The sequence below is a fragment of the Rhinoraja longicauda genome, chromosome 37, assembly GCF_053455715.1.
Source record: "Rhinoraja longicauda isolate Sanriku21f chromosome 37, sRhiLon1.1, whole genome shotgun sequence".
Taxonomy (NCBI): domain Eukaryota; kingdom Metazoa; phylum Chordata; class Chondrichthyes; order Rajiformes; family Arhynchobatidae; genus Rhinoraja; species Rhinoraja longicauda.
In genome coordinates, this window is record NC_135989.1 from 9,008,854 (window position 1) to 9,020,526 (window position 11,673).

The 11,673-nt window shown below is 48.3% G+C and overlaps 1 protein-coding gene across 1 annotated transcript in view; it reads right to left on the minus strand.

Moving 5' to 3' along the window:
• Positions 1-11,295, minus strand: part of LOC144610635 (A-kinase anchor protein 8-like) — a 33,797-nt gene extending 22,502 nt beyond the window's left edge. Inside the window, exons 1-2 of the mRNA XM_078429489.1 lie at positions 11,196-11,295; positions 3,274-3,321 (exon numbers count right to left, since the gene is read on the minus strand). Of these exons, the coding sequence (XP_078285615.1) occupies positions 3,274-3,321; positions 11,196-11,214 (67 nt within the window). The 5' untranslated portion in view covers positions 11,215-11,295. The remainder of the gene's footprint in view (positions 1-3,273; positions 3,322-11,195) is intronic.
• Positions 11,296-11,673: the final 378 nt, after the last annotated feature.

The window sequence follows — 11,673 nt, forward strand, 5'->3', positions numbered from 1 at the left end:
TGTCTTCACTAAGGAAGATACAAACAATCTTTTTCTAGTGATGTTCTAGTGGCCAGAGATCCTAGGGTGTCGGAGGAACTGAAGGAAATCCACATTAGGCAGGAAATGGTGTTGGGTAGACTGATGGGACTGAAGGATGATAAATCCCCAGGGCCTGATGGTCTGCATCCCAGGGTACTTAAGGAGGTGGCTCTAGAAATTGTGGACACATTGGTAATCATTTTCCAATGTTCTATAGATTCAGGATCAGTTCCTGTGGATTGGAGGGTAGCTAATGTTATCTCACTTTTTAAGAAAGAAGGGAGACAAAAAGGGGAAATTATAGACCAGTTAGTCTGACATCAGTGGTGGGGAAGATGCTGGAGTCAATTATAAAAGACGAAATTGCAGAGCATTTGGATAGCAGTAACAGGATCGTTCCGAGTCAGCATGGATTTACGAAGGGCAAATCATGCGTGACTAATCTCCTGGAAATTTTTGAGGATGTAACTAGGAAAATTGACGGGAAAGCCGGTGGATGTGGTGTACCTCGACTTTCAGAAAGCCATTGACAAGGTCCTACATAGGAAATCAATCTGGTGAATTTTCAATCCACTCCTCTGTCACACTACAATCATTCCTTAGATAGGAAGATCAGGATGGCACACAATATGCCAGGTACAATCTCACAAGGACCCTAAATACTTTTTTTAAAGAATCTTTCATAATAGACAATATTTTCTATAAGTTAGACATCCCTACTATTAATGGCAAGTTACGGCAAACCTAATACTAATGTCACTTTCAGTTGGCATTGCAAATGTCCAAATCTCCATGAGGTTTGAATACTTCCTCAATCACATAAACCTGCTCTTCCATGCAATAAATTCAGGACTAATCCAATCTTGGACTCACCACCATCATCCTAGTACATCCTCATGCCCCTTGACTCCCATGTGGATTAAGTATCTGTTAAACTCCGGATTGAATTTATTCAATCAGCCCACCTCCAGGAAACAGAATTCCAAAGAAAATAAATAAATAGATAACCTTTACTTTGAAATTATGTGCAGATACTCCCCCCCCCCCTCCCAGGGCAATTATCCTTTTCTAGATCATCTCTTCGGAATGACGATGAAAACCTTTCATCCCAACAGTTATCCAAGTTATTTCTCCCCCACAATGCAAACATATTGTTCTTTAAATATGGTGGTGAACTGTACACCGTATGTCGGAAGCTTCTAAACTCAAACCACTTGCAAATGCAACATTCTGGTAGCCTTCCTAATTAATTTAGTTTAGTTTAAAGATACAGCATGGAAACAGGCCCTTCGGCCCACCAGGTCCACACCAACCATCGATCACATTAGATCTATGTTATCCCATTTTCTCATCCACTCGTTACACATTAGGGACAATTTACAGATGCTAATTAACCATAGCAAGAGGAATTGGTTGGCGGACAGGAAGCAAAGAGTAGGAATAAACGGGTCCTTTTCGGAATGGCAGGCAGTGACTAGTGGGGTACCGCAAGGCTCAGTGCTGGGACCCCAGTTATTTACAATATATATTAGTGATTTGGACGAGGGAATTGAATACAACATCTCTAAGTTTGCGGATGACACGAAGCTGGGTGGCAGTGTTAGCTGCGAGGAGGATGCTAGGAGGCTGCAGAGTGACTTGGATAGATTAGGCGAGTGGGCAAATGCATGGCAGATGCAATATAATGTGGATAAATGTGAGGTTATCCACTTTGGCGGCAAGAACAGGAAAGCAGAGTATTACCTGAATGGTGGCCAATTAGGAAAAGGGGAAATGCAACGTGACCTGGGTGTCATGGTACACCAGTCAATGAAAGCAAGCATGCAGGTGCAACAGGCAGTGAAGAAAGCGAATGGTATGTTAGCATTCATAGCAAGAGGATTTGAGTATAGGAGCAGGGAGGTTCTGCTGCAGTTGTACAGGGCCTTGGTGAGACCGCACCTGGAGTATTGTGTACAGTTTTGGTCTCCTAATCTGAGGAAAGACATTCTAGCCTTAGAGGGAGTACAGAGAAGGTTCACCAGATTGATCCCTGGGATGGTAGGACTTTCATATGAAGAAAGACTGGATAGACTAGGCTTATACTCGCTGGAATTTAGAAGACTGAGGGGGATCTTATAGAAACATATAAAATCCTTAAGGGGTTGGAGAGGCTAGATGCAGGAATATTGTTCCCGATGTTGGGGAAGTCCAGAACCAGGGGTCACAGCTTAAGGATAAGGGGGAAGTCTTTTAGGACTGAGATGAGAAAACATTTCTTCACACAGAGTGGTGAATCTGTGGAATTCTCTGCCACAGAAGGTAGTTGAGGCCAGTTCATTGGCTATATTTAACAGGGAGTTAGATGTGGTCCTTGTGGCTAAAGGGAACAGGGGGTATGGAGAAAAGGCAGGTACAGGTTACTGAGCTGGATGATCAGCCATGATCATATTGAATGGCGGTGCAGGCTCGAAGGGCCGAATGGTCTACTCCTGCACCTATTTTCTATGTTTCTATGTTAACCTACAAATGTAGGTGCCTTTGGGATGTGGGAGGAAACCGGAGCACCCAAAGGAAACCCTCCAGTCCCGGTAACATCCTCGCAAACAACGTATACAATGTCTGCTTCCCAATACGTGCGTTAATACATACATGCACACTTCGCTTCAGTCGTTTAAGCTAAATTTCAACTACTCCTGTGCTCAAAAGATCTAACATGCAGATCAGTTACTCGCATAGTGAACACTCAGTAGCATGAGCAAGAAATTTGCAGCATAACATGAATGCACGAGTCAATTGGAAGTCAAAAGCTCTAGCATTTTTTTTAACCAGTAACACGGGACACCCATTTTAGGGATTACTAGACCAAATGGACCCATTGGGCCCAAACCTCTCCGGCATTGGTGCAGCACCATCTCCTCTCCCTCTCCTCGCCCCCCCCTCTCCTCCTCCCCATCCTTGCCCCCACCCCCTCCCCTCCCCCCCACCCCCTCCCCTCCCCCCCCTCCCGCATTCCATCCCTCTCAACCCCTCCTTATCCTCCCTCCTTCCCCCCTCCCTCGGAGATAGATTTAAACTTTAAAATGTAAATAACTTTAAAAATATAACATCAATTTCAATGAAAGTTCTTCCATTAGCACCAAAGGGAAGACGGTGAGTAAGGTGGGTCTAAAATTGTCACGCTATCGTGTACCGTTTTGGCTGTAGTTCAGGAACAAACAGCAAACAAACAAACAAGAGTTTTAGTATATAGATAACCAAGGCTTATCTTACCTTGTGAATTGGTGGCTCCAGTGTTCCAAGAATCACCAGTTCCATAACCTGCAATAAAATACAACCAAGAACATTTAAATAACAAATCAATATTATGGTTTGCGAGTAATGGATAATTTATGATGCATGCAAGTTGATAAAATTTTAATTCAATACAGATCTTGATTTCCATCCTAGCTGAATTGTTAACTGTACACTGACTCCTTCTCAATTACTGCTACATCCCAAGTCAGCTAACAGGATCTTTGAATTATGAAACAGGCGCACAGGTCAGACCATCAAGCCCTCGGCCTCAGCTCTGCTATCCTATCATGTACTCAGATTCCACAAGAGTACAAAATACTGATCTCAAGTTTGAATACATTCATTCAATGACTGAGCATCCACTGAAAGAAAATCTACGTATGAAAAGACATGTGGTATGCTCTCAAACTTAATTAATTTGTAGTGCACTTAGAACCTAAACACATGTGTAAATAGCTAAAATTCACACATCAAAAAACATTTGTTTAGGAAGTTCAACATTCACATTAGAAAAGAATTCTAGAGTAGCAATTAATTCTATTCTCCCACTGCACTGATTTTTTTTGATTAAAACGTTTACCAAATTTTCATTTGATATGATGTTACCTTTTTTTTTTTATCAAAAAATACTTTATTCTAGTAATAAATATCATTTACAAAACATCATTTTTAAACAAACCCATCCGACATTTCCGGAGGTTACATATTCAATACAGGCATTTACTTAGACATTTACATACATATCCCTTATTTGGAGGGGCGTCTCTCTCCACCACACCCTGCCCCCCATGTCCAGCAGCGGAAGGGCCCTAGACTGTGGTCCTCCCCCACAGGGCCTTGGCGTTGGCTGCACCGAGCTTCAGAGCGTCCCTCAGCACGTACTCCTGCAGTCTGCAGTGGGCCAGTCGGCAACATTCCTTGACGGACAGCTCGCTCCGCTGGGAGGTCAACAAGGATCGGGCAGACCAAAGAGCGTCTTTCACCGAGTTGATGACCTTCCAGCAGCACTCGATGTCAGTCTCGGAATGCGTCCCTGGGAACAGTCCGTAGAGCACAGAGTCCTCTGTGACGGAGCTGCTCGGAATGAATCGTGACAGGGACCCCTGCAGACCTCTCCAGACTCTCCTGGCAAATCCACACTCTTTGAAGAGGTGGGCCACCGTTTCCTCCCCGTAGCAGCCGTCCCGAGGGCAGCGTGCGCTGGTAGTGAGGTTCCGGCGGTGCAGGAAGGATCTGACTGGGAGGGCTCCCCTCACCCCCAGCCAAGCCAGGTCTTGGTGCTTGTTGGTGAGTACTGGCGATGAGGCATTTTGCCAGACAAGCTGGGCAGTCTGTTCTGGGAACCACGCCACAGGATCCATGGAGTCATTTCCCTGCAGTGCCTGCAGGACGTTCCGTGCTGACCACTGCCCGATGGACTTGTGGTCAAAGGTGTTGGTCCGGAAGAACCTGTCCACAAACGACAGATGGTTCGGCAATGTCCAGCTGACTGGAACATTGCGTGGCATCTGCGCCAGGCCCATCCTTCGCAACACCGGGGACAGGTAGAACCTCAGCAGGTAGTGGCATTTGGTGCCCACGTGCCTTGGCTCTATGCTCCGCCTGATGCAGCCACACACGAAAGTGGCCATCAGAATGAGGGCGACGTTGGGCACGTCTTTACCCCCGTTGTCTGCCGACTTGTGCATTGTGGCTCGTCGCACCCGGTCCATCGCCGACCCCCAGATGAAACGGAAGACGGCCCGGGTGATCCCCGTGGCGTAGGAGGGAGGGACGGGCCACACTTGCGCCAAGTACAGCAGCCCCGAGAGCACCTCACACCTGATGACCAGGTTTTTCCCCGTGATGGAGAGGGAGCGCTGCTTCCACAGCTCCATCTTCTTCCCCACCTTGGCTATCCACTCCAGCCAATTTTTGTTACATGCCCCAGCCTTCCCGAACCAGATCCCCAGCACCTTCAGGAAGTCAGGCTTGATGGTGAAGGGGATGGAAGATCGGTCGGGCCAGTTGCCAAAGAGCATGGCCTCGCTCTTCCTGCGGTTTACCCTGGCCCCCGTGGCCAACTCAAACTGGTCGCAGACGCTGATCAGTCTGCGGACCGACCCTGGATCCGAGCAGAAGACGGCGACATCGTCCATGTACAGGGAGGCCTTGACCTGAGTGCCCCCACTGCCTGGCAGTGTCACTCCTCTTATGCTCGCATCCTTCCTGATGGATTCGGCAAAGGGTTCAATGCAACAGACGAACAAGACAGGGGAAAGAGGGCAACCCTGCCTGACTCCAGACCTGACGGGGAAGCTGTCTGATTCCCACCCATTAATTTGGACTGCACTACAGATATCAGAGTAGAGCAGTTGTATCCACTTCCTGATTCCCTCCCCAAAGCCCATTTTGGAGAGCACGTCCCTCATGTACGTGTGCGATATCCTGTCGAAGGCCTTCTCCTGGTCCAAGCTGACCAGGCAGGCATCCACCCGTCTGTCCTGCACGTAGGCAATGGTATCTCTCAGCAGCACCAGGCTGTCTGAGATTTTCCTGCCAGGTACAGCACAGGTTTGGTCCGGGTGGATCACCTGTCCCAGAGTAGACTTGACCCGGTTGGCGATGGCCTTAGACAGGATCTTGTAGTCTACATTCAACAATGTGATGGGTCTCCAATTCCTTAAGTCATTCATCTCCCCCTTCTGCTTGTAGATCAGGGTGATGTTGCCCTTCCTCATAGAGTCTGACATGCTGCCTGCTAGGAGTATATCGTTGTACACTTCCAGCAGGTCCGGGCCCACCCAGTCCCACAGAGCCGAGTACAACTCTGCCGGTAAGCCATCGCCTCCGGGAGTTTTACTCGAGTCAAAGGAACGGATGGAGCCAGTCAGCTCCTCCAGGGTCAGTGGTTGGTCCAGACTCTCCCGCTTGCTGTCGTCCAAGACTTCCGTGATGGAGGACAGGAAGTTCTGGGAGGCGGTGCTGTCTGTGGTCTTTACATCGTACAGATCCTTATAAAAGGATCTGCAGATCTTGAGCATGTCTGTCTGCGAGGATGTTACCGAGCCGTCCTCCTCCCTAAGGCTTTTGATCACAGAGCTCCCCCTGTGAACCTTATGGAAGAAGTAACGTGAGCACGTCTCATCCTGCTCAACATGGCGGACCCTGGACCGGAAGATGATCTTGGAGGATTCAGAGGTAAAGAGCCGAGCTTGCCGGCCCTTCAACTCTCTCAGTTCCTCCCTCACATCCACCCCTCTCCTCTGCAGAAGGAGTAGCTGCTGCAAATCTGTCTGGAGTTGACACAGTTCCCTCTTACCCTGTCTTGCTCTCTGAACACCTTTGGAGACGAAGAACTTCTTGATGTTCTCCTTTGTTGCCTCCCACCAGAGTGTCTGGGAGTCAAAGAGGGGCCTCACAGTTCTCCAACATGCGTAGTCCCTCTTTAGCTCCTTAACGTTCTCCGGGGTCAACAGCTCCACGTTTAGCTTCCACGTCCCTCTGCCCGCCTTCCGGTCCTCCTGTAGGTGACAGGTGGCCTGAAGGAGGCAGTGGTCAGAGAAGAACACCGGGGCGAGGTCGGTGTGTCTGACCGTGACGGCCCTCGATGTGAAGAGGAAGTCTATCCGGGACTGGGCTGAACCGTTTGGTCCTGACCAGGTGAACCGTGGCTGGACTCCGCCTGCAGGGTCACTGAAGGCGTCGCGCAGCTTTGCATCTTTGACCGTTTCCACCAGGAGTTTGGAGGTGCCGTCCAGTCTGTGGTTGGCACTGCCGGATCGTCCAGCCGCATCGATGATGCAGTTGAAGTCACCGGCCAGAACGAGCGGTCTAGACGGGATGTTACCGCCTTCTGAGGCAATGCATTCCAGATTACAACTAGAAATAAATACGCCTCGCTCCGAGTATCAGCAGGGAAGTGTAACATCAGGTAGAGCCACGGTGGTGTGACTCTTTAGTTAGGGGTGTAGACAGGAGATCCTATGGCAGCAGTTGAGACTCCAGGATGGTGTGCTGCCACCCTGGTGCCAGAATCTAAGATGTCTTGGAGCAACTGCATGCCATTCTCCAGGGGGTGGGGGTTCCCATGCCACGTGCTAGCGAGGGTAGGATCAGAAATATAGGGGAGATGAACGGGCTGTTGAGGAGTTGGTGCATGGACTTTGATTTCTGTCTCGAACCCCCTTCGGGGGCAGAGGTAACCTGTACAAGAGAGATGGGTTGCACCTTAACTACAGGGGAAGCAATACCCTGGCAGCCAGGTTCACCAGTGCTACATGGTTGGGTTTAACCTAGATTCGAAGGAGGATGGGATCAAATGCAGAACTAAGGCAGGTGAAAGGCTGGAAGACAGTATGGAGGATAATGCAATAATGTTTTGTGAAGGAAACAGGTAGGAGAAAGGCAGGGAGCATGGAAGGACTGTTGGTTTAATTTGTATCTACTTTAATGCAAGAGGCCCGACGGGTAAGGCAGATTAACTCAGGGCGTGAATAGATACGTGCGACTGGGATGTTGTAGCCATTACAGAAACCTGGTTGAGAGAGAGAGAGAGATGGGACTGGCAGCTTAATGTTACATGTTCAGGAGAGATAGAGGTGGGGGTAAAAGAGGAGTGGGTGTTGCTTTATTGATAAAGAGGGATGTCATGGCCGTGGTCAAACATGACATTACTGATAGGTCATTCAGCAAAGCTATATGGGTGGAACTGAGAAATAAGAATGCGATGTTGAGACTGTACTGCAGGTCCCCAAATAGTCATCAGGAATTAGAAGAGCAAATATGCCAGGAGATTGCAGCCAGTTACAGGATTAATGCGGTTTTTGTAATAAGGGATTGTAAATTTCCCAATTTTGACTGGGAATAGATACAAAATGCTGGAGTAACTCAGTGGGACAGGCAGCACCTCTGGGGAGAAGGAAAGGGTGATGTTTCGGGTCGAGACCCTTCTTCAGACTTAGAATGTCATTACATTACTTTACTGGGAATGTCAATGTAAACGATTTAGATGGGGCAGAATTTGTCAAACATGTTCAGGAAAGTTTCCTCAGGCAATGTGTAGAGGCCAACGCTTGACTAAACAGGAAATTGAGAGGAGCAAGTGGACAAAGTGTTTATGGATCAGCATTTGAGGACAATGCCCTGTATTTAACGCCCATACATTAAGTTCACAAATGTTTCAATCATACACACACACTGATGGTGAGCTCAAGGATAGCTAAATGGCCGAGGAACAGTGAGCAAGAGATGGTGAAAATACATGCCAATTTCACCCCCATTGCTATTTACATTTAGGTCACAATCTTCAGAAAGTCAAGTGAGGATTCAAACATGAATGGATGGTGCCTAACCCAGGCGACTATTTGTGTGCTGGTCAAAGAAACGGATCTACAATCACACATTACAATCGCTCCACACTTTTAAATCTCTACTCCGACAGCAACATTTCTTACTTTAACTATGATCTCCTCTCAGTTCTATCCATTCTCCGCTTCCTCACTGTTATCAGACAACGGAACAATCCTACCACAATTAGAGAGCAGCCCTGAACAACTATCCATCTCATTGGGAGACCCTTTGATCGGACCTTACTGGCTTTATCTTGCGCTAAACGTTATTCCCATATCACGTATCTGTATACTGTGAATGGCCTGATTGTTTAGTTTAGAGATGCAATGTGGAAACAGGCCCTTCAGCCCACTGACCAGCGATCCCCACGCTCATTAACACTATTCTACACACACTCGGGGCAATTTACCGAAGCCAATTAACCTACAAATCTTTGGAGTGTGGGAAGAAACCGGAGCACCCAGAGAAAACCCACGCGGTCACGGGGAGAACGTGCAAACTATTTACATCGTCAGGATCGAACCTGGGTCACTGGCGCTGCGAGGCTGCAACTATACCGCTGAGCTACGCGATTGTAACCATGTGTTGCCTTTCCGCTGACTGGTTAGCACTCAACAAAGGCATTCCACTGAAGATAGACACACACACGAGGAGTAACTCAGCGGGACAGGCAGCATCTCTGGAGAGAAAGAATGGGTGACGATTCGGATCAAGACCCGTCTTCAGACTCGGTCGGTCTCGACCCGAAACGTCACCCATTCCTCTTCTCCGAAGATGCTGCCTGACCCGCTGAGATACTCCAGCATTTTGTGTCTATCTTCAGTTTAAACCCGCACTCTGTAGTTCCTTCCTACACAAAAGCTTTTCACTATGCACCTCGGTAAAGTAAACCGTAGGGAAATCCCAACCAAGTGGGCTCGCGTTGGATTACCATTAGCAAATTTGCAGATGATACAAAGCTGGGTGGTAGTGTGAGCTGTGAGGAAGATGCTACGAGGTTGCAGGGTGACTTGGACAGGTTGTGTGAGTGGGCAGATGCATGGCAGATGTAGCTTAATGTGGATAAGTGTGAGGTTATCCACTTTGGTGGTAAGAATATGAAGGCAGATTATTATCTGACTGGTGTCAAGTTAGGAAAAGGGTACATACAACGAGATCTGGATGTCCTAGTGTAACAGTCACTGAAAGGAAGCATGCAGGTACAGCAGGCAGTGAAGAAAGCCAACGGAATGTTGGCCTTCTTAACAAGAGGAGTTGAGTATAGGAGCAAAGAGGTCCTTCTGCAGTTGTATGGGGCCCTAGTGAGACCACACCTGGAGTACAGTGTGCAGTTTTGGTCTCCAAATTTGAGGAAGGATATTCTTGCTATTGAGGGTGTGCAGCGTAGGTTTACTAGGTTAATTCCCAGAATGGCGGGACCGTCATATATTGAAAGACTGGAGCGGCTTGGCTTGTATACACTGGAATTTAGATGGATGAGGGGGGATCTTATCGAAACATATAAGATTATTAAGGGGTTGGACACGTTAGAGGCAGGAAACATGTTCCCAATGTTGGGGGAGTCCAGAACCAGGGGCCACAGTTTAAGAATAAGGGGTAGGCCATTTAGAACGGAGATGAGGAAAAAACTTTTCAGTCAGAGTTGTAAATCTGTGGAATTCACTGCCTCAGAAGGCAGTGGAGGCCAATTCTCTGAATAAATTCAAGAGAGAGCTGGAGCTCTTAAGGATAGCGGAGTCAGGGGGTATGGGGAGAAGGCAGGAACGGGGTACGGATTGAGAATGATCAGCCATGATCACATTGAATGGTGGTGCTGGCTCGAAGGGACGAAAGGCCTCCTCCTGCACCTATTGTCTATTGAGTCGGGTCCGCGCGCGCGCGCACGTCCATCGTCGGCGGCGCGCACGGGCGCGCGCGACCCGAACAATCCACGCTGATCAGCTGCCGCCATTTTGTGGCGTCCTCAACCGTTTCAAACAAATGCCCTCTTCCCAACGCTCACAATGTGTGCGTGGAACCGGCAGCGGGACTCCGCCATCAACACAAGGCACCGAAAACCGTACACACAGCCGAGAGAAAAAAGGCAGCAATTTGTGAATTAATCAATCACCAAAACCATCAACATGACGACTGATAACAACCGATTTAGCTCGAGGAGTATGTGTAATGCTTAGAAAACTTAGTAAATTCCAACATTTATGATTAATGGATTTCTAAAGCTCTACATTAAGAAATCCGTTTAAAAAAACGACACAAGTTTCGGTAAACCAAACGCAGTGGTTTGATTGCCAGGCGGAGTGACCAATGATACGTCTGTATTCAGGCGACCTGCAGCCCACTGGCCAATGAGACGAGAGGGGCGGGACATCCGGTGCCGCCAAGTTAGGTTGGTCTCACGTTAAAGCGACGCGTCCGAGGCGGAAATTAAGGACAATTATTTAATCATCCCTCCTCTCTACGGCCGCCAAACAACAGTATCTTATAGTAGCGCAATTTAAACAGAAGTGAGGCTCAAAAGCAGAACGTGAATCTTTTGAAAAGTTAAACAAAAACGCTCCACGGTTTACCTGAGTACCAAGAATCCATTTTGATTTCGTTAAATTCAAAAAGGCTCTCGCCCGCTCCCGGAGTCTGGCCTGGCAGCGGAAGGACCGCCCTCCGCCGCCCATTGGGCCGCCCTTTGTGGCGACGTGCCCCGCCGTTTGTTTCTGATTGGCCGATTCAACCGTCGTTCATTCGCGTAACAGTTTCTAATCTGCATCATGGTATCATTGTATCAAGAAAGGACACAAAGTGTTGGAGTAACGCAGCGGGTCAGGCAGTATTTCTGGAGAGAAGGGATGGGTGACGTTTCGGGTCGAGACCCTTCTTCCGACACAAAATGCTGGTATAACTCAGCGGGTCAGACAACATCTCTGGAGAGAAGGGTTGGATGCCAGTCCGAAGAAGGGTCTCGACCCGAAACGTCACCCATTCCTTCTCTCCCGAGATGCTGCCTGACCTGCTGAGTTACTCCAGCATTTTGTGAATAAATTGGGTGCCAGC